Source organism: Anabrus simplex, chromosome 2 (assembly GCF_040414725.1).
Source record: "Anabrus simplex isolate iqAnaSimp1 chromosome 2, ASM4041472v1, whole genome shotgun sequence".
In the NCBI taxonomy this organism is placed as follows: domain Eukaryota; kingdom Metazoa; phylum Arthropoda; class Insecta; order Orthoptera; family Tettigoniidae; genus Anabrus; species Anabrus simplex.
Window position 1 is genome coordinate 215,321,233 of NC_090266.1, and position 24,600 is coordinate 215,345,832.

At 38.1% G+C, this 24,600-nt stretch overlaps 1 protein-coding gene across 7 annotated transcripts in view; it reads right to left on the reverse strand.

Moving 5' to 3' along the window:
* The window catches only part of Ctns (Cystinosin), a 636,400-nt gene that overhangs the window by 371,924 nt on the left and 239,876 nt on the right, over window positions 1-24,600 (reverse strand). For all 7 annotated transcript variants that reach the window (XR_010859250.2, XR_010859248.2, XR_010859246.2 and 4 more), the window contains exons 3-4: window positions 18,866-18,956; window positions 8,267-8,437 (exon numbers count right to left, since the gene is read on the reverse strand). Coding sequence is in view for 2 of the 7 variants with exons in the window: in XM_067140511.2 (XP_066996612.2) it covers window positions 8,267-8,437; window positions 18,866-18,956 (262 nt within the window). In the remaining 5 variants the exon portion in view is untranslated. The remainder of the gene's footprint in view (window positions 1-8,266; window positions 8,438-18,865; window positions 18,957-24,600) is intronic.

Sequence of the window (24,600 nt, forward strand, 5' to 3'; positions counted from 1 at the left end):
CAAGTCAGATAAGGAAGTGGCGCGTTGTGACAATAACCTCAAGCAGAGAGAGTGGCGGCAGGGAGATTGTCTTCAGACTTGCTTGCTTCAAGTATGAACCCGTAACATCCGTTGATGTGGAGAGAAGTTTCTCGATGTTTCGCAATGTGCTGTTTGAAAATAGACGATCCTTTACACCTAAGAACCTGGAGGTGACTACCGTGATATACTGCAAAGCCAACTATGGTAGGGTTTCCGAATTCCAATTTCTGTAACCCTAGTGTGGTTAAGCCAAATATGATTCCAATACACTAATTTTAATTTCTTCCTCCAGGATGTCCATTGGGGGTTCACTGAATTCATTCTAAGTTGAAAAATATTTCATTCTAAATTCTGCAAGTATTTTTTTAACAAGCACGAAATTCCTTTTTTTTTTTAAAGCATGTTAATCTAAAAATATATAATGTATGAAAGAAGAAGTATTCGCTGATATACTTTTGCACTGTACGTTGCACACCACCAGAATATTGCATTTTTGAACATTTAATTTTTTAAATTTCATGTGGCAATTTCTAGCCAGGTGCAGCCCTTGTAAGGCAGACCCTCCGAAAAGGGTGGGCAGCATCTGCCATGTGTAGGTAACTGCGTGTTATTGTGGTGGAGGATAGTGTTATGTGTGGTGTGTGAGTTGCAGGGATGTTGGAACAGCACAAACACCCAGCCCCCAGGCCATTGGAATTAACCAAGGAAGGTTAAAATCCCCGACCCGGAGTCGAACCCGGGACCCTCTGAACCGAAGGCCAGTACGCTGACCATTGAGCCAATGAGTTGGACATTTTTAAACATTATATTCCTTCATTAAATAGGCATTTAAAACTAAACTTATGAATGAATTTTGATCACATTTTAATGTCCTTTTTGCCAGTTTTAGGTCATTTCTTGGATATTTTTAGGTCTTTTTACAGGTCATTTTAAGGTAATTAAAAGAGCCTCAAATCCTGAGCCCTAGTTATGAGAGTATTTAAGGGTTTTAGGCCCATATTTACCAATGCGAGTGAAAGCTTTTATCTTGGTTTAAAGGTAAGAAAACCGAGATAACAGTTACATTTGTATTCACCAACAACATTATCTTGGATAACTGGTAATATCTCGGTGTAAAATGTTACCGGCGAAAGGCTGGCTGGCAAAACAGGAAATCTAGTTCATAAGTCAATCAGGTACCTGATTTTATTTTAAGGTCAAATCATGGCTGATGATGCCTACAACATTAAGGCAAAACATGTACCATATTTTAAATAACATGTCAATGAACAATTTAACAAGGACAAGATCCTAATTGTCTGTGTTTAATGTATTGATTAGGTGGTCAAAATAATAAAATAACTTATTGTTATTATATAAGTCAAATATTATCAGTACAGATACAAAATGATTTATATCACAGTAATAACCGTCAGCGTTATCTGTGATCAAACATAACCTGAAATTCCCTACACATAGGTAGCCGTAAGATGAATTCTTGATTATATCTCATACGGTACACAACTGATGACTTTTTAATGAAGAATTAAGGAATACTGCCTTAATTTTTGAGTGAAATATACAATGCTTAGGCTATAATTTGTCTTCTTATCCTCTATTATGTTAATGCTTTCTGCTACCAAACTGAATAACAATTCATTCTCCTGGAAAGTCATATTAGGCTTCTTTCTTCATTTCTGGTCAATAGTGGACATAATTTATGATAAATTATTTGCAAACCCTGAATGGAATCAAAAACTTGTTTACATTTCAGTAGAGGCGGCAGCACGCCATAATTTGTTTTCCGCATGTCTGTTTGAAAATGTTAATGTTCAAATTCAGATTGAAACGAAAACTTAGTTTTGGTAAATCGAGATAAATAAATTCTGTGGTGAATACAGAAGTGAGCGTTATTCAAGATAACAACATTATCTGAGTTTAGGAAATCTAAGATAACAGCAACAGTAATTGACACTGGTGAATACGGGCCGTAGTAAGGATGTAAAGGAGAGGTCGTATAAATCTCTCGTAAGACTACAGTTAGAGTATGGTTCCAGTGTATGGGACCCTCACCAGGGCTACATGATATGAGAGTTGGAAAAAATTCAAAGAAAAGCAGCATGATATGTTCTAGGGGATTTCCGACAAAGGAGTAGTGTTAGAAAATGCTCCAAACTTTGGGGTGGGAAGATACTTGGGACTAAGGAGATGCTTGACTATGCAGTATGTGGCGGTATGAAGATAAAGTTCAAGAGGACAAATTGGGGCAAATATTCATTTATAGAATGAGTAAGGGATTGGAATAAATTATCATGGGAAATATTGGATAAATTTCCAAGTTCTTTGAAAATGTTTATGAAAAAGTTAGGTAAACAGACAGGGAATCTGCCATCTGGACAACAGCCCTTAACACAGATCATTGATGATTGACTTTTATTCCATATTTGACTGGTTCTGCTATAACAGAAATATCCTGGGAGTGGATGGCAAAGGAGGGCTTACAGATTGTAAGGTTGGTAAAGATGAGCTAGAACATAATGGTAAAATTCTGAAGAGAATTTCTGGTAGTATGTTCTTGGGAAACTGATTGGTAAAACAGGCAGTGTTTACTCGTAATTGATTATAAATCCTAATGATCATGACTCAAGTGGTACTGAGCCTGAATTAGAAAGGACTACCCCTACCAGAAATGAAATACAGCTCATACCCACTGAGCAAAATCATGGTACAAAGGGACGAAAGAGATCATTTGAGAACTTAAAGGGCAAAACTTAATCTTAGAACTGAACTAATTAAACTCAGAATTTCTCATGTTTAGTTTAATATGACTTTACATATTGACTGAAATTAAGTTATTTGATGATAATAGTGATGAAGAATTAAGCGTCAATTTTTGGGACCAATAGATCTTACTCGACAAGTAACAAAACATCCCATGGTGGTGTAATTACCAGTATTATTTTGTCAAGAAAAAAGCCATATTTTCCAGCGTTGACTTAGTTAACATAGACAGATTGAAAAGCTTCAACGTTACATTATCTGTATTAGCTCTCAGAGGGCAGAATTTAATATACTAAGCAGTCAAAGATTCAGCATTACCAGCACATATAGTAGCCTACTCAAAAAGCTTAACAGATGGCAGTAAATGAGACTTGTAGCTCTGGCTAATGGGGAATCACCAACGAGTTTTGCTATAATTTTTCTGACTTACTACAAGCAGTAAGTATTGATCATCTTTAGTTATATGTGCACCACAGTGTGTAAGACATAATTTTGACTTTGGGATCCACGGACGTACTGTAGATGAAAGTGATTTATCGTTTAAAGAGTCGGAAGGTGGAAATTCAAATGGCGAGTCTTCTGTGTATAAGAGCGACTCATGGACCTCGGACAACAAAACAGTTTATGAATGGACTGATGTAATTTAGACCCAGGACCTTTGACTACCATTCCAATACTTAATCTAAATCAAGGACCAATATTTTATCCTCACATTTTGACATTGCAACTGACTCTATAGAGTATTTTCCACTCTTTTGATACCAAAATTGTTGATGCATTTCACCTAGATGATGGATTTTTTTAAATTATTTATAATTTTCTTTACATCGCACTGACACAGATAGGACTTATGGAATGACGGGATGGGAAAGGACAAGCAGTGGGAAGTGGCCATGGCCTTGATTAAGGCACATCCCCAGAATTTACCTGGTGTGAATATGGGAAAGATGTAAAATCAAAGAGTGGCCACCTCCAACTCTCTCTGATATAAGGTTTTTTTGAATGACTTATGCTGTTTATGCGCTAACACGCTGTTGAAAATATGTCAATACAGTAATTTCCTATGCACCTCTCTGACTTGGCAACCATCTTCATCTTCTTTTATGACCACATTGGATCACTTTAGTCAGTCCATCGTTCAGGTCTCTTTGAAGGGATCCTTCGGGCTTTGCGGTCCTCCCAGTACTTCTTCAGACGCTCCAATCTTCGTGCCCTTTCCTCAGTTGAAAATATGTGTGTTGTTGGTTTGTTTCATGTAAGGGTAAAGCGGAGGTTTGTATTCTTGAGTTTTGTATTCAATTTTGTCTTATTTGTGGCGTCTTCTGTTGTAAGGCCTATTTCCTTCAGATCCTCTCTTACTTCTCTGATCCATTTACATCCTGCTGTGGTATTTTACGAGACGAGATTGTGTTGTACTAGTTGTTTCAGAAGTCTCGAATCCTGCATCCTCATGACATGACCAAAGAATCCCAGTCTCCTCTTACACATAGTATCTGTAATGGGTTCTAGCTCTCTGTACACGACTTTGTTAGGTATTATCCGCCACTGTCCATCGTTCAGGTATTTTTTGTTGATGCAGATTCTTTCAATCCTCCTTTCAATTTTCTGAAGTCTGTCGGTCTTTGATTGTTTATTCAGGTGAAAAAGTGTTTCTGCTGCATATGTAGCTTCCGGTTTTATAACTGTGTTGTTGTGTTTTATTTTTGCAACCATATATTAACCCATTCCGCTACAATGATGGGTACAGCCGTCAAGAGTTCCGCACTCATTAACATGTAATGACGGGTACAACCGTCGTCATGTACTCAAGTCAGAAATACGTCTGTCTGACTACCGATTTCTTTCGATTGTGATGCTGTACTTTAAAATTACGTTCCTAGATAGTTCTAGCATGTTTACATGCCAATGTTATTATCTGAAGGTCATCTTGTCAATGTTTATTTTGCTTCAAATGTTGGTCATCTTGTTCATGAAATGAATGCTACCATGGAGCAAGATGTCGTGTAAATATCGTGAGCAGGAAGAGGGAAGAATTCTGCAATTTCTTCTTGATTGTGGTGATGAAGATAACTCAGAATTATCCAATAGTAGTTTTAGCAGTGATAGTGCGTCTGAGAACTGTGACTCCGCTCGTGAAAGTGATAGTGAGAATGAAGATAACTTTGTACATAACCTCACCACAGTAAATATGTTGGAAGAAGGTCCGCCTAGTCAATACTATTTATTAATTTACCTTTCACCTTAACATCTAGTACATGTTTCGAGAATATTATGCATTCTCTTCCTCAGCTAGTAGATTAAAATTCAGTATACAATAAGACCTGACTAAAATAGGGGGGCCCCCATTAAAAATTCAAAACAATGAGTATTACAATGTAACACTTAAAAATTTGGATAGTACAAACATAGAATTAAAATCCCATTTTGTCAAGTACAAATTAAAAACACAATATAGTAATGTCTAATTAAATACAACATCTTGTGATTATATGAATTCACAGTGTCCTTGAAGTTGCCTTGCGTAGTTCATAAAAGTTGAGTTAGGAATGAATGAAATTGCATTAAAACTTGAAGTCCTGCCGATATCCACCGTTAATGGGTGTTAAAATGATGTCTATTTAAATTAAAATATTGGACACAGCGTCGTATAATGATGTGAATTTACGGTGTCCTAGGAATTATAATACTATCCATCATTTTAACACCCATTAACGGTGGATATCGGCAGGACTTCAAGTTTTAATGCAATTTCATTCATTCCTAACTCAACTTTTTTGAACTACGCAAGGCAACTTCAAGAACACTGTGAATTCATATCATCACAAGACGTTGTATTTAATTAGACATTACTATATTGTGTTTTTAATTTGTATTTGACAAAATGGGATTTTAATTCTATGTTTGTACTATTCAAATTTTTAAGTGTTACACTGTAATACTCACTGTTTTTAATTTTTAATGGGGGCCCCCCTATTTTAGTCAGGTCTTATTGTATACTGAATTTTAATCTACTAGCTGAGGAAGAGAATGCATAATATTCTCGAAACATGTACTAGATGTTAAGGTGAAAGGTAAATTAATAAATAGTATTGACTAGGCGGACCATCTTCCAACATATTTACTGTTACTAAGTCAATACGGATCCAATCCCGACCATCATGGTCAAGATTATTAATAATAACCTCACCACATCGAACAATTGAAAATGGAGTTTGGCCAGTAATGTTCCGAAAGGCAATGCGTGTGCAGTTGTTGGGGAGCTAAATACTATAGCTAGGAGGTGTCTGTGTGATAATGCTACAGAATATGATGTTGTGAGTCAGTTCCTTACTGACACATTTTGGGAGGGAATTTGCAAGGAAACCAATGCCTATGCAAATAAAATTCTAGAAGATGTCACCCTTCCTGATTACGCCACTATAGGAGGTCCATCTCAATGTAGCACACCAATGAGAATGCAGGGAAGGCACTGGGGTCATTTTTCTGAAAAGATTGTTCCTACAGCAATTAAATCAGCCCCATCAAGGAGATGCAAAGTCTGTTTTGAGCGTGGAATCTGGAAGGAATCTTTCTTCGAGTGCAACAAATGCAAAGTTGCCCTCCACGTGGATGGATGTTTCAAAGTAAAATAAATATACTTTAAAAGACTTCAGTTAATTGTAGTAAGTTAAACTCTAACCCAAAATGTTGTTAGTTTGATGCAGTATGCTTTTGTAACCATTTTAGCATCCATAACATAAAATGTAGAAGAAAAAAAAAATTGCATTCCAAGGTACATTTCTCAAGGAAAATATTTGCATGGCAATGGGTTAATCCTTGCTGGAGCCTACAATCTGTTGGCCAGCCTGCCTCTCATCTGAGGGCTTCAAGTTCGATTTCCGGTCAAGCAAAGGATTTCTGCCTAGATCTGGGGGTTGGTTCAAGGTCCATTCAGCCTACATGATAACAACTGACGAGCTATATGACAGTGAGAAAGCGGCCCTGGCCTACAAAGCCAAGAATAACGGCTGAGAGGATTTTTCGTGCCGATCATTAGCACCTAGTCGACTGCAGGCCTTTAGGCTGAGCAGGTATCGCTTGGTAGGCCAAAGCCCATCAGGGCTCTAGCACCATGGGGTATGGTTTGGAGACTCTAATCTAACACATCCAAATTAGATAATGAAGAACAAATCATATGCTGGCTCTTATTTCAGTGCATGAAATAAATGTCATGGTAAAAAGCCCGTTCACCTATCAATACTGAAAAGAAATAATACTATATTATTTTTTGGTATGGATGAGGTGGACTTTTCTCAAAATATTTAAGATCTTATTTCAGATGGTAACTATGCACTGCAATCCAGTTTGATAATATATATTTATTTTACTTTGAAACTTCCCTAATTATAGGCTTGCCAATACGACAATGTACACTTCATTTTCCAAAATATATCATCACCGCTTAAGAGGTTATAAAAGTTACTATCTATTAAAATAAGAGATAATTATAATCTCTGTCTCAATCAGTCTAATAATCTCATAAAATTTCTTAACCCTCAAGCACACGCGCCAGATGTTAGGACACAGACACACGTTTGGGGTGCTTTCCACCCCACATATCATTGTATTGTAAAATTAGAATTACTGTATTAATTGGATATTTTAAGATAGATTATGTGAGAATGACTCTTTCTGAGACATGTAGGGGCATACTTCCTTTGAAACTCCTCTCCGCTGTACTTACAAAATTAATCAAGCATACCTCGTTTTTTTCATTTATAGTTTTGCATGTTTCTTATAAATGCGTTTTAGATCCTAGTAAAATACTTAGAATCCTACTTTTTGTCTTAAATAGGATAGGAAAGTGTAAGAATTGGGAGGGAAGCAGCCATGGCCTTAATTAAGGCCTGGCGTCCCATTTGTGGAGTGGCAGCAATTGCCGAAGTTAGGGAAGTAATGTGTGTGTGTGCGCGCGCGCGCGCGCGCGTGAGAGAGAAAGCGTGACACATGAACTGGCCAGCCACACCGCCTGTACCGGCTTCCCGCTGCTACTCCTGTCTATGCGGTGCTTGACACCCCAAAACAGGTACAAAATATATGACTAGGCATCTAATTTTGATATGACTGAATAAAGCATTCCTACTGAAGTCATCGTAGCAAATCTCAATCAGTTCCGAGACTTACAGATGTAAGAGTTTCCTTGTCACACTAACAAGATTCTACTACTTGCAACCTGTGTTTCGATTGTTGGACATATATAGACTTGGAAGTAATTTCTTTCCTGCTCTTAACCTGGAATTTCTGTGCATGACAAGAATTAGCCTCTTGTAAATTTTCTGAAGTTGTCAATGATAAGTCCACTCCACACCTTTCATTTAAATGTCAGTAGCAACCATTATGAAATTTGTCAGCACACTTATGTGGATAAAGTTAATTTAGTCTGAACAATTTTATTTCTAGTAGAGAAACATAATTATTTTAAAATTAACCAATATTACATACTTACCCATCAACATGTGGTATGATGTTACTGGACACCACTGCATGGCCAGCAACATCCCCATACACTGCCACAGAAACATTCTGATTTGGATCCAACTTAACATGAACTGGGTCCAAATGGATAAGATCTGAATGATCTATGCTGAATTCAACAACAACAGGAGACTCAGCATCTCTACAAAAGGAAAAATACAAAAATATCCATGAAAAAACATTCCTTCCATAGGGAAAGCTCAAACACGCACGGTCCTATAACAAAACAAGTAAAGTGTTGAATACATTAAGTTAAATACCTGTATCGTAATTCAAGTTTGGGTGTTGGAACACCTAACCAACTGCACTAAACAGCCAATAGAGAAAATCAAACTAGGAAACTGCCACTGAATGGAAGAAGTGATTTCCAGTGTCAGTTCACAGGATACACAGGATTGTGAAGGGTGGAAGCTTAGTCATTTTTGAGAGAAAATGCATGCTTTACATGTTTAGTGGGCTAAATAGTGGTGCACTGTAATAATTTTGTGTGGCTCTTTCTAGCTTGGTGCAGCCCTTGTAAGGCAAACCCTCCGACAAGGGTGGCCGGGATTTGTCGTGTATAAGAAATTGTGTGCTTCTGTAGTGGAGGATAGTGTTGGTGTGTGGTATGTGAGTTGCAGGGATGTTGGGGACAGTACAAACACCCAGTCTCCGAGCAGTGAGCGAGTAAGGTATTTTCTCTGACCTGGCCGGAAATTGAACCTGGGGGCCCTCTGAACCCAAGAGCACTACTCTGACCATTCAGCCAAGGAGCCAGACAGTGGTGCAGTGATCGATGACCTTACATGAAAAAAAAATTAAGTTTAAAGCAGTCTGTCAATAACTTTAAAAAATCCACGTTTTATGTAGATAAAAGAGTAGTATCGTCATGTCGTCTGGAAATTGTCAGCATATTTATCCTTCCTTAGTGAAAAACATGTACTGTATAAACAATTTTAGACTATACGGGATAGATTGTGTTCTTATACCTGGTAAATAGCTGCTCTCCATCTGCTTCCTTGTCTGGCTCTATGGCCAAAGTGTTAGCATGCTGGCTTTTAGTCCAATGGTCCTGGGTTTGATTTGCAGCTGGATTGGGGATTTTAATCTTCATTGGTTAATTCTGATCGTTCAGGGCCTGGGTCTATGTGCCGTCTTCAGCAATAGAAGTCATTGTAGGTAGGGACCCCACTCTCATAGATGCGCCTAGCAGGCGTCAACTCAGAAAACCTGCACCAGGCCTCTCCGGAGGCCACATGCAATTATAATAATAATAATAATAATAATAATAATAATAATAATAATAATAATAATAATAATAATAATAATTACTATTATTACTATTATTACTATTATTATTATTATTATTATTATTATCTGCTTCCTTGACTTGTGTAATTCTGCATTTATGAAGGTTATGCCGAAAGTTTTTAGCAGCGTGTAAACCGTAATTCCGAGAACAATGGGATTATTTTCATTTGAAAGAGCGATGTTTTTCGACCTTGGAACATGCGCGCGCAACCTCTCCTAGCGATAGTTTCTCCATAGCGAGGAAAGAAAGAACAGGCAGTGCTGAGTCAGACAAGGTGCAAGATGGATCTGTCGTGCCGCGATTTTCGAGCAATGATTTTTTATGATTATATTAAAAAAATTAAGTGCCGAAGAATGCCATTCTTCTTTGCTGAGCGTTTCTGGTGAGGCTGCCCCTTCTAGAGCCGCAGTAGGAAATTGGTTTCGCGAGTTTTCAAGGGGTTGGCAGTCAACTGAAGATGAACCTCGTCCCGGTCGCCCAGCAACAGCTGTGACTCAAGAAAACATTGATGCTGTGAGGGAAATGATCAAAGCAGATCCACATCCTACATTTGGTGACATTGAAGGGACCTTAAATATTGGGTCAAGAGCAGCGCAGACCATAGTTCACGATTATTTAGGCCTTACCAAGAGATGTGCCCGTTGGGTGCCACATTCCATGACAGAAAGCCAAAAGGAGGAGAGAGTGGACTGGTGTCATTTCATGCTAGAAAAATTCAATAGCAGGCAGTCCGAAGACACCTACAATATTGTCACAGGTGATGTAACATGGGTCTACCATTATGACTCTGAAACGAAGAGACAGTCTTCTGTGTGGTGCTTTCCAGTTGAGGAACCACCCACAAAAGTTCGACGAAGTCGCAGCTCCGGAAAGAAGATGGTGGCAACTTTTTTTTTTTTTTTACGAAAATGGGGCATCTCACCTCTGTGACCTTGGACACACGTCGTACAGTCAATGCTGAATGGTATGTGAATGACTGTCTTCCCAAAGCCCTCACCACTTAGAGGTCACAGCACCCAAAGTCCAATAGTGGGCACCTTCTGCTGCATCACGAGAATGCATCTGCACACAGGGCTGCCAGAACAATGGATTTTTTGGAAAGGGAAAAAGTGCGAGTGTTACCTCACCCCTCCCTATTCACTTGACCTGGCCCCATGTGACTTCTTTCTGTTCCGTAAGACCAAGGAAAAAGTACGTGGGCAGCGGTTTTCGTCAGATGAAGAGGCCATTGCAGCGTACGAGAGTGCACTAAGTGACATCCCAAAAGAAGCTTGGACTGAAACGTTTTCTAAGTGGTTTCAGAGAATGGAAAAATGTATACGTGATAATGGAGAGTATTTTAAAAAGTTGTAATTTTTGTTTTGCAAATAAAAAATTTTCTTACACTCTCCTAAAAACTTTCAGCATAGCCCTCGTAGTTAGCTTTCTAAGTCAACTATTTACGGAAGAGAACGTTGGCAAGACTATTCCAAAGACAATGTTCTTAGGCAGATCAAAAAGCAACACACAACAGTGTTTTCATGCAGTATTAACATGGTTGGGATGCTAAAATTTGACAGACAAATATTTTGAAAGTCACTGCTTGTTCGATCTGATGATGATGATGATGATGTTGGTTTAAAGGGCCTAATATCTAGGTCATTAACCCCTAATGGTACAAGGTGGAACAAAATGACATAATTAACATTAATGTATCCACTGACTAGAATTTAAAACAAATGATGATGAAAAATGATTATGAATTTAAAATAATCACTAGATCTAATTCATAATGCCTTATTTTCAGATAAAATTATAGAAAATATAGATTACGGTAGAATAAGGCATTGCCTAGAAGTGCATTTATATATATTACTCAAATTAGAAGTTCAGATAACACTTTAAAAACTTGTTCGATCTGGTCTCATCCCAACGGCATAAGTGTGAACTACTGTACAAAGCTAGTGCACCTGTTAGGGTTGTCCACATGTGAAGAGCAAAGAGGCATAGTCCATTTTATTGTGGGTGAAAGGACAAAGTCCAAGTGAAAGTCACAGGGAAATGTTGGGAGTGTATGGGGATGGACTGTATGGACCATAGCAACATATCCAAGGTGGGGGTGCAGATTCTTCCAAGAGGGCCATGTTAACCCTGCCGATGCACCATGTTGCAAGCAAACAGTAAGAGTGGCAACACCGTTGAATATCAAAGACATCGGGCAGACAATTCTTAAAGATCACTGGATACATCTGCAAATCTTGTCAGTGTGGTTCAGCATTTTGTGCAGAAGAACTTAACAGATGACCAAAATGGCCAGAGAATGATTAGAATGCTTGGACCACTTAATGTGTTATGCTGCAACAGGGTATAGTGACTGGATGAATCCTGTCAGTGTCACTACACCCCCAAAACAAAGCAGGCCTCTATGGTGTGGAACCATACTGATTCCCAGCATCAAAAATATGCAGAGTACCAAGTGAGTTAGCTGTGCAGTTAGCTGCAAGTTTGCATTTGGGAGATAGTGTGTTCAAACCCCAATATTCGAAGCCCAGAAGATGGCTTTCCATGGTTTCCCATTTTCACACTAAGTAAATGCTGGGGCTGTACCTTAATTAAGGCGATGGCCGCTTCCTTCCCACTCTAGCCCTTCAATCAATCAAATCAATCAATCAATCAATCAATACTGATCTGCATTTAGGGCAGTCGCCCAGGTGGCAGATTCCCTATCTGTTGCTTTCCTAGCCTTTTCCTAAATGATTTCAAAGAAATTGGAAATTGATTACATGTCTCCCTTGGTAAGTTATTCCAATCCCTAATTCCCCTTCCTATAAATGAATATTTGCCCCAGAATTCCAACTTTATCTTCATATTGTGATCTTTCCTACTTTTATAAACGCCATTCAAACTTATTCATCTACTAATGTCATTCCACGCCAACTCTCTGCTGACAGCTCGGAACATACCACTCATTACATGTTATAAACCTCATTTTAGGTCCGTATTGAAAATTTAACAGTTCAACAATGATAAAGGTGTTTTAATTTATTCCACCTATTCAATACTTATATAAGTATTGAATAGGTGGAATAAATTAAAACACCTTTATCATTGTTGAACATACCACTCAGTCGAGCAGCTCTTCTTCTTTCTCTCAGTTCTTCCCAACCCAAACATTGCAACATTTTTGTAACGCTACTCTTTTGTCGGAAATCACCCAGAACAAATCGAGCTGCTTTTCTTTGGATTTTTTCCAGTTCTTGAATCAGGTAATCCTGGTGAGGGTCCCATACACTGGAACCATACTCTAGTTGGGGTCTTACCAGAGACTTATATGCACTCTCCTTTACATCCTTACTACAACCCCTAAACACCCTCATAACCATGTGCAGAGATCTGTACCCTTTATTTACAATCTCACCCCAATGAAGATCTTTCCTTATATTAACACCTAGATACTTACAATGATCCCCAAAAGGAACTTTCACCCCATCAACGCAGTAATTAAAACTGAGAGGACTTTTCCTATTTGTGAAACTCACAACCTGACTTTTAACCCCGTTTATCATCATACCATTGCCTGCTGTCCATCTCACAACATTTTCGAGGTCACGTTGCAGTTGCTCACAATCTTGTAACTTATTTATCACTCTATAGAGAATAACATCATCCGCAAAAAGCCTTACCTCCGATTCCACTCCTTTACTCATACCATTTATATATATAAGAAAACATAAAGGTCCGATAATACTGCCTTGAGGAATTCCCCTCTTAATTATTACAGGGTCAGATAAAGCTTCAGCTACCCTAATTCTCTGAGATCTATTTTCTAGAAATATAGCAACCCATTCAGTCACTCTTTTGTCTAGTCCAATTGCACTCATTTTTGCCAGTAGTCTCCCATCATCCACCCTATCAAATGCTTTAGACAGGTCAATCGCGATACAGTCCATTTGACCTCCAGAATCCAAGATATCTGCTATATCTTGCTGGAATCCTACAAGTTGAGCTTCAGTGGAATAACCTTTCCTAAAACCGAATTGCCTTCTCTCGAACCAGTTATTAATTTTGCAAACATGTCTAATATAATCAGAAAGAATGCCTTCCCAAAGCTTACATACAATGCATGTCAAACTTACTGGCCTGTAATTTTCAGCTTTATGTCTATCACCCTTTCCTTTATTCACAGGAGCCCTTTCCAATCCCATAGCTGCCATAAGACCTATCTGTGTCTGTGTGACTTAATGCAACTTGTAAAAAAAAAAATTCAGAGTGCCCTAATCAGCAAAAGTCATAGTGAAGTTGCTCTGGGATATGCATGGCATTCTGTTTGAGATGTTTTGTCCAAGAGGGATCACTGTGAGTGCTGAAAGCTACAAAAGAACACTAGTAAACTTGCATTGTGCTCTTCATGATAAACAGCCCAACGCTGCAAATGTCAGACAGCTTTAAGACGATATTTGCCACCATGTTGTGATATTTGTTTGCACAGAGCATGTGGAATATGTCTAGGAGGTACTCCAGCAACCAACATACAGTGCCGACCTCGCATCATCAAACCTCTACAGATTTGGAGCAATGAAGAAATTTTTGGGGTAGCCAATTCTTCCATTTAGATGAAGTTACATCAGTCGTGCACAGATGGCTATATACATCAGGAATGGAGTTCTATAAACAAGGTATATTGAAACTGGTCCCAAAAATGGGAAAAAATGTGTAGAGAGGCTTGATCTTATAGTACTGTGTGAATTAATTGGAACAAGGTATATTGTCCATAATTTTCCCACTGGTTGGCAACAGTGTGCTACATATTGCTTATTTTTAGATCCAGCACTCTTCTACGCATTATTTCTGCTCATCATCATCATCATTTTCATTTCCCCTTGTCCAGCTCCTGTCAGGTCGGGGTGTTGATGGCACTTCTCTACTGTTGCCTCTCCTTCCACCACTCCTCTTAAGTATTATATTCCAGTCCAGTCTTCTTTTTCTTATACTGTTCTTGACAGAGGCCATCCATCTTGCTCTGGAGTGAATAAAATAGAGAGAGTGAATAAATTCTTCAGTGAGAAAAATATTCATGTCAGAGTGGCCAGAGAACTACTCTGACATTAATCCAATAGAAAACATGTAGGGTATTTGCAGAAGGAAACTCTCAAATCTTGACTGTATCATAAAAATACAGTTACAGTACGATTTCATACTATGAACTTAAAAATATCTGCTCAATGCTTGTGGAACCTATGCCAAATTGGGTAAAGCAACATATAAAAGAGAAAGGGAGGAGGACATATTACCTATTAGTAAACATTAAAGGTATGTACGGTATTAGGTGAAAAAAAAGAAAGGTGTGGGTTATTGTCGTGTTCCCATTAATTTGCACGGGACTGTATGTAGAAAAATAGTTTTAAAATGTAGCTGCAATGTGTATAATTTCTTCTCCCCTACATTCTAAACTCTGTGCAAATAAAAAAAAAGTTCTGCATACTTTTTGATCCAGCAACGTAGTTTAAGTTACCGTAGAGTGGAACTGGTATCCCTCGTTACTTCACCGCAGTAAACATACTCTCTCAAATACAGGATTTACAATGTTTTATTTGTTCACTCATCTCTATTTCATATTTTTTGTCTGTTTACCCACAAATTTGTATAATGTTGCACATCATGGATGATACCCATCTCATAAGTTCCAGACACATTATACCCAAAATGAATCCACTTTCCCTGCAGAACTGTAGCAGTCAGTTCACTATATTATTTCCTTGATTTCAGATGTATATTTCCCATCCCACTTGGTACATCTTGGTACACATAAGTTAGCGGGTTTGTTTAGAAGAGTTATAGAGAGGTACACTGAGGGAAACGGGGTGGACTAGGGTATGGTGATGACAATATAGTAACCATGAAGGATCACAAAATTGTTAGTGTTAAAGAAAGGAATAAAATTAAGTAATAGATTTATATTTGCCAGTTATAGTAATAGGAATTGAATCATCAATGAGAAGTCATATTATAGATGCAGAAATTTCTATACGGAACCAGCTGAGTGTTTACTGTAGAGACAGGTGAGGAACGACAGACGGGAGAGTATTCATACCGGTGAAAGAAGAATTTGTAAGGTATGAAAATGTTAAGGATGAGGAACATGAAATCCTACGTGTAAAACTCATCTCTAAGACAATAGGAAACTCGATGTTTTTGGGGTGTACAGACCTGGCAAGGCTGGCACTGACGCTGATGTAGAATTTTTTGATAAGATAATCATGTATGTGGGGAACAACACAGAAAGGAGTGTTATTGTAGCGGGTGATCTGAATTTAACATATGTTAACTGGGAAGGGAATGTGAACAACAGAAAGCATGACTAACAAATTGTGAATAAGTTAATATGGGAAGGACAGCTGAATCACAAAGTGATGGAACCAACTAGAGGGAAAAACATTCACGATGTGGTACTGATAAAACCAGATGAGCTCTATAGAGAAACTTAAGTGATAGATGGTATATGTGATCATGAAGCTGTTTTTGTCATAGTTAAAAATAAGTGTGATAGAAAGGAACGTCATAAGACTATTAGGCAACACCATACGGTTAATAAGATTGCATGGGGACATTTTTAAAAAGTACTTGAGATCATTGAAAATGGTAAATAAAAACATAAACAACCTATGGGGTGGGATTAAAGCAGTTGTTGAGGAATGTGAAAACATATGTACTTTTAAAAGTGGTAAGGAATAATAAAGACATTTTATAATATAACAGGGAAATAAAGAGATTGAGGAGGAGGTGCAGATTAGAAAGAAATGAGAGTTAGCAATGATTGCGAGAGTAAGGAGAGACTGAAGTAGCTTACTGGGAAATTGAATTTAAGGAAAAATTCAGCTAAGGATAACATGATGACAAACATGATTGACAGACATATGAATTTCAGGGAGCAATGGATACTTTAAAGCAGAAACAGGTTCCAGGATGGACATTCCAGGGATCACTAATGAACAATGGGAGTTTATACACGGGGACTTATAAAAGAAAGAAGTATTCAGTTGGCAGTATGTAAAGGTAGTTGAATATAAAGAAAATGTCCAGATAGAGGAGGTGACTAATACTGGTGAATAACTGAAATTTAATTATGATAATAAAGACATTTACAAAAAGGTACAAACGTTGAAAGCTAGAAAAGCAGCAGGGATTAATAAGATTTCTGGGGATATATTAAAGGTTCTGAGTTGGGATATAGTGCCACATCTGAAATACTTATTTGATTACTATTTGCATGTAGGCGAGATAACCAACTGAATGGTGAGTTGCAATAATAGCCTCAGTGTACAAGGGAAAGGGTGACAAACATAAAGCGGATAATTACAGGCCAGTCAGCTTGACATGTGTTGTCTGTAAGCTCTGGGAAAGCATTATTTCTGATTACATTAAACACGTTTGCAAAATTAGTAACTGGTTTGATAGAAGGCAGTTCGGGTTTAGGAAAGGTTATTCTAGTGAAGCTCAACTTGTAAGATTCCAGGAACATATTATAACAGATATTTTAGATTCAGGAGGTCAAATGGACTGTATCGTTGTTGACCTGTCCAAGGCCTTTGATAGGGTAGATCATGGGAGATTACTGACAAAAATGACAGCTATGGGACTGGACAAAAAGTGGTCGAATGGGTAGCTAAATTTCTAGAAAACAGGACTCAGAGAATTAGGGTAGGTGAAGTGTTATCTGATCCTGCAATGATTAAGAGGTGGGGTCCCACAGGGCAGTATTATTGTACCTTTTTTTATAATAATACCTTTATGTTTTATAATAATGTTATTGACTTTATGGCCCACTAACTACGTTTTGTTTTTGTTTTTTTTCCGGAGAAGCCAAGGTGCCAGAATTTAGTCCTGCAGGAGTTCTTTTACATGCCAGTAAATTTACCGACACGAAGCTGACGTACTTGAACACCTTCAAATACCACCGGACTGAGCCAGGATCGAACCTGCCAAGTTGGAGTCAGAAGGCCAGCGCCTCAACCGTCTGAGCCATTCAGGTCGGCAAGAAAAACTGAAGTTTAGTCAAAATGCTGAAATATCAAAAGGGTTATTGTACAGAAGGATAACACATGCATATAGCAGGCAACATACTAACTTATCTAATACTAGCAAGATACCCGTGCTTCAAGCAGCCAACGCTAGCGGACACCTCATACCTGCTCCAGGGATTCCAAACTCCAATACGCGCCATAATCTGCTCTCTTTCACCTAAGGATTGCTAGAACTCCCCCTATGTTCAAGATTGTCGTTAACTTATAAGGAGTTCACTATTTGGTGTTCCACGTCACATACAGTTTCCTAGTCTTATTGCTAGCACGTACATACTGACTAGCTCAACTTGAACTCTTGTGGGGTATCAAGATTGTGTCTCCCCTATGGAATTCACAAATATTGATGTTTACGTCATACGTAAACCTTACTCTGTATTGCTGTTATGTGCCTTTTGATTGGTTCAACTTGGACACTGATTCAATGAACCCTATTTTAACTTTTGTTTTAAATTAATCTGAAGGAATTCCAATCTCACAATTTTTAATTTAATACACGCTTCACGCATTGACGTATATTTTAATGTCCACAACGTCTATTGTCATACTTTAACGACCCCATGATTGTTTTAATTTACAGATTGGTTATTGTTAATGCATTTCACGATAAATACTTGTTTTTAATTTGTACATATGTTGTTACAATCTCAAGTCTATTGTTTAGATTGTGTTGATGTTGATGATCATTCTTTCAGTACGACACAGTTATTCTTTTGATATGAGGAGACTATTTTGTTTCTTTTTAAATTCAGGGCCCTGACCTAGTCTTTGTGCATTAATGGCTGATTATGTTCGCTATGCCAAACGAAACATGTCCCATTATTTAAGATACTTCATGATTATACTATAATCCAATGAGTATATTGTACTGTATTGAATAGTTGGTTGTAAATACAATTTTATAATTTTATCAAAGCTCTTAACCAGTGTTCCAAGCTATTTTGATAAAGTAACAACTGAATTATTATACAATTACAAATTACTATTTGAAAATACAATTTGAAAATGCTGGAAAATTCTCATATTATAACAAAACATAAAAAAGAAAGATAAACAATGTAATTGCTTTCAGTTGCAACCAATCCCAACAGACTATTATATAGTACGGTATCCAGTATTGTTTGCACTGTGGCAAGAGTCTAAAATTATATTTTAAGCACAACCCCAATAAAACTTCTAATCAGATTTTTATAAGAAATTATTATTTAGTGTAGTAACTCACTTCCAAGACAAATGGAACGTACTAGAATCTCCCACCAGTACATCTAGATCATTCGTTGACACTTGAATCCTTGCTTCACCAAGAGAGATACCTTCAATCAACAAAAAGAAATATGCATTTAATTTGAGCATGCAGAGTAAAATAATATACAGGACTTTATTAAACAGGCATACTTCTGAGAAGGGCAGAACATGATCAAAGAAAGGCAAGGAATAACCAATTATTGTCAGTAAATTCCTAACAGTTCATTCATGTGTCTAAATTCATCATTTACAGATTACACATTAACAATGTTCCCACCTTTAATAATTCAACAATTATTTATCCAGAATGGGAGGAGGAAACGAAATGAAACCTCACATGTTGAGAGGGTATGTGATGTTATTTCAGTGATTACAAAATAGAGTCAAATTCACAAAGAACTTGGCAGTACGAGCCCACTTATCAGTACGGTATTCCAACCCCTCTGGCCTGGATGCATACACAGATTCGGTTGGGAAGGGTGTCATAAAGCAGTTTTACCCTCTCATGAGGCAAGCTGGCCCACAACTGTTGTAACTGGTCCTTGATGTCCTGGATACTGGCACTGGGAGGGAGTTGACGTCCGAGCTGGTCTTGCACGATCTATCAGTGTACCCTGCTACCTAATTCATTAGATAAAACTGCCGTGATCGTGGCCCAGAACAGACCAAAAATTGTCTGGATCTTAGGCTCTTAGGACCTACACTAAACATCAATGAACTAGTCTAATTGATAGAAATGATAAGATGAAGTCACACACATTTATTAAGGCACCAATTAATTAAATTGAGTAAAAAGAAGCTGAGTAATTCCGACTATATGCAAACACATAATTAAAAGACTGCGGCGCAGGGCCCATAAACACTTATTGATAACATAATCATACACAGGATAAAGAATACAAGTTTGGCGATAGGCCACTACTTACAGACTTTGGTTCCTTTACTTATTGGAGTTTTAAGATTATAAGAGGGAATTACTATTACCTGGAATTCTCCCTCTTAAAATCACTCTTATGACTGATGTCATTGAACAATATTGATCTCATTTAAGCTCCTACTGCTTGCCTTTCTTTCTTGTTCACCTCAAAATCAGTTATTATTCATCGTTTCCAAGACAATGTTCCTGGTGTAAAGCCTATTTTGGAGCGGGGCAGACATAGCGCCACAAGGAGTAAAATAAAAGGACTATGAACAAAGAAAAGGGAAAAGGTTTTTCGTCTACCTGGGACGCTTGACGTCACGATAACAAAATGTCCTCCCACAAAAGAAAAGGGAAGATTATGTAATGGCATACAAAATCAAAGAATTAACCCAGATCTGCCCACTGTCCTATTTTAAGGACAGAAGACATACCCACCATCTTTTACTACTGCCTAAGCTGTCAAGAAAAAACTGGTGCTAATTTTTATGTTGGTAGCACACTTAAGATATAAACTGAAATTTGTTTTGGTTTCAAGCAATTTAAAGAAGTTTCTGTACATTGTTGATAGCTTTATAACAACCAGACTTTGGCATCATGGAAAAGCTCGTGCGCCGGAAGAATGAAGGGTAAGTTACGCAGTGCCTTTTGTTGATATTTATAATCCAATTGGTGTGATATGTTGGTCAAGGTACAAGTAATGAATTCTTGGTAGCAAATAATTGACTATGTGATTTTTGTTTATATTTGAGTGTCCTCTTTATAGGACAGTGGGCACAAGGGGTACTATCACATAGTTTGTTTCTCCTCTATTCCAGCTTGTCTCTGAACAATATTTTGTCAATTCTGGAGGAAGAACCAGACTGCAATGTGTCGGCTGTTGCTGTGTTACCACCTAGTTCCATGGATGACATCGTTACTTATGAGGAATCCGGTGAAGAGGACGATTTGAACGTGAATCATTTTCCTGGATCACAGTTACGTGCTGATGCTGAAATGATGTACCCTGAATAAGACGATTTAGTAGATGAAGTTGTAACACTTCTAACTGCTACATTACTGAGGAAAACCACCCAAAACTGACCATGTCTTCTAAAACTGCATACATGTGGACAACACATGACTTGGAACCTGAAACGGCAAAAAAGCGCAGTCATCCATCGCCGCTAGAAAATTCTGATTCCCGATATGACCAAGTAGTTCACATGATTTAATCGCAAGGGAAGCAAACAAGGTGCAGGGTATGCGAAAAAAAAAAAAGCGTCTGAGGTGCAAGAAGTGCAACATAACGCTACATGTGAAGTGTTTTGAGAGTTCAAACTCTAACAACTGATTATGTAATCAGACTGCTTGTATTAGATTTGAATTAAGAATAATATAACATTAGAATGGCATACACATTTTTCTTATTATACCCCTTTTGCCCACTGTCCTTTTAATAGGACACCCCCTCATGTCCATGCAATGTACTTGGTCCTAAAATTCTTTACATTGGGGATCATCATACAACCTATAGGTCAGCTATATACCATTAATCTTCATATTCAAGCAAAAAAACAATTTTGGGCAGATCTGGGTTAAAATTAGAAAGAAGGCGAAACATTAACACAGTCGTTTAAAACTCAATCACACAAGTAGGGAGAATAGCTAGGAGACCAGAATATATCAGATTTGGAATGCAATCTTATCACATGAAATAGAACACCAATATTGAGTAGCTCCTCATATATCTCATACGACGGTAGAATCCCATCACTTAACTTCCGTACAAATACACATATTTCTGCAATAGGTAAATTAACTTGGTTAGGGATCATAATACCTTACCTCGGCAGAACGTATGGATGAATATGCAGCGGGAGCATGCACGACTCAATCAACAGTGCATATTAAAAAAAAAAAAAATTAAGAAAAAGTATCCAGTAAACCATGGCAAATAAAAGAAACAGGCACAAAACCAAATGACATTAAAATGTCTCGCATTGTTTATAATCAAGACTCAAGTAACACAAAGCAAAAATAAATGAAAGCAAGGGCACCGCCACTCAGAATGGGCTGGCTGAATAACGAAAGCATGAATAAAATTAAAATGACTAAAACACCTCACATAAAGGAATGCAAAAAGGAAACAATAATTCAGGTTATCGTGTCTGCCAATACACCTGCATAGACGTGAAGCAAAACATTAACTTTGCATGAGGTTAAGATACTACTAAATATAAATTGTGAACCTTCCACATGGAACTATGCCTTACATACCATGCAAATATGAGGTCACTAGAGCATCCATCCTAGTCAGATTATATATCGTAACATTTAATATAAGGAACACAATCCCCCATCGGGATAGTAAGAGACAAAAAATCAGGTTAGCGAAAATCACAGAACAGAATAGCTCATTCCTGCAAGAGATGACTGAGATCACAAGAGCGATCTCACTGCCATCTGTTGTGACCACCATATTAAAATCTCACAACGTTAGTAGGACAGAACAGAAAGTAAAATGTCAAGAAAAGGTTTCTTGGCTCATCGAGGACAGATCTGGGGATCTTGCTGGCCATGAGAGTACCTCAACTTCACACAGACAGTTCACAGAGACATGAGCCGTGAGTGGACGAGCATTGGCCTGATGAAAAATGGCACTACAATACTGTCACGAGAAGTAACACATAAGGATGCAAGATATCCGTGACGTACCATTGTGTCATCAGATTTCCCTCTATCACTACCAGCTGTGACCCTCGCTGCCATACTCGCACTCTATGGTCATCTGGGGCAATGCAGAATCGCGAATTGTCCCTGAACGCAATGCGATACTATTCATCAGCAGTCCTACCATTTGTGTTGTAGAATTAACGGTAGTCTATGCATGGGACGGTAATTCCCTAGCCTGGCTGCTGCTAGTCTCCAACCAATGGTACGGGATGATATAGAATGTTGCAGGGAGTCCATTACTTGTTCTCGGATGGCAGGCGCTGATGTGAAGGGGTTACGATGTGCTTGGTGCACAATACGGTGTTCCTCGCTAGTGTTGGTCAGAATTGGTTGACCAGAACGTCGATGACGAATATGCCTGTCCTAACGTTCCCGTGCAGTCCAACAGTGGGCCACTGTCGCATCCGAATGCCCCACAAATCTGGATATTGCAAGATTTGACCAGCCAGCCAAATGGAGACCACAATAAGGCCCCTTTCAAACTCTGTCAGCTGATGATAACGCTGTCTCACATGAGTACACGGCATTTGCATGTCCTTCACAGTGATCAATCAACTTCTGACGCTGTTCATGACCGTTATATACCCTACTAGGTCTGGTAACAATACTAAACACGAACAACACTAATGCACTCTGGTGGCTGTTCAACCTGTCACAGATAATTGCAACTCGATAAAAATTTCTTCTAATTACATTAATATTCAATAATTATACAAAATTAAAATCATTGACTACCTCTTACACACATTAAAAACATTATTATTAATATGGGTCATGAAGCATCAATCTAATAATCATTATTGTTATTACTCTAACAAAATCAGACCAAACTTAACAGAATCTAGTCAGGATATCGGTAATACCACATAAGGTGAAACTTACTGTGGGGTATACCGGAATTTTAATCACAAAGATATGTTAAACAATGAAGCCTGAAGTACAAGAACAGTGTGATAGACATGATAAACAGAATTATGGTGGAGCACTGAAAAGAAATTGAATAAGATGACACTGATATTTACATTTATGTATTTCTTCAATAACAGTCTAAATGACCAATTGTCTAATTGCAGCTTTTGGGCTTTTGCCGCGTCAAGAAAACAAGGAGAAATTCCTTACATTTTGTTGATACGCTCTTCACCTATGGTGAAGCAAGACCAAACACACAACAGTCACAATGCCTGTACCATGCGAGATTTGCATACAGATGGCAATCAACCACATATGTATTTAGCAATGTGGAACGATGCTGTTAGAGAGGTGGCAGTGACAATGGTGATATTGCTGGGGGTAGTTTTAGAAGCTATCCAGGCAAATCATCACTTAAATACTCATGTAGTAGCACAAGAGGCAAACATCAGCCAGCCTTCTGTCGAAGGGATCTTCCATACCAAATCACTTTCATCCCAATCACAATATTCCAGTAGTGCCACTTATGATGATTCGCAGTGCCACTGTTATGAAATTGTGGCTCGCCTGAAAACAAGATTTCAATGCAAACACGTGATCGTGTTCCATTTGCCTCTGTATCCATGCATGAAAATCAAACCGAGCTTCAAAATGTCGCCCATGGAGTCACTATTACAACAGTGTGCACATCGTAACACCTACCATGCTCCAATGAGCACGTGTTCAACCTAGGCAGAAAGCCCGGCTTAGATATTTGTTTCTTTTTTATAATATTGTCCCAGCTCGTGCCTGGCAAGTGACTATTCCACTGCCTTGATGGGCTGTACCAAGTAAAATATAGCCGTATACATACCGATGGCGACCCGGTGCTTTGTCATGACAACCATTGTGTTATACGTCACAAGTCAGCCTGTTACAAGATATTAGAATCATTCGTAATGACGGTTTTCACTTTACAAAGGAAAAATTAAAAGTATCCTCCTAATTCAATACAAATCATAATTCCATCATTAGCTGGAGCAAAAAATTCCAACATGTTTCGACTCGTTCGGGCCATCTTCAGTGAAATAAGGGGGGTTAAAGTAATCTATATAATAAACTAAAAATGTGCTAAAAACATAATGAAGGGACAAAAGAAAAAACGAAGGAGACATGACGGAAATAAAAAT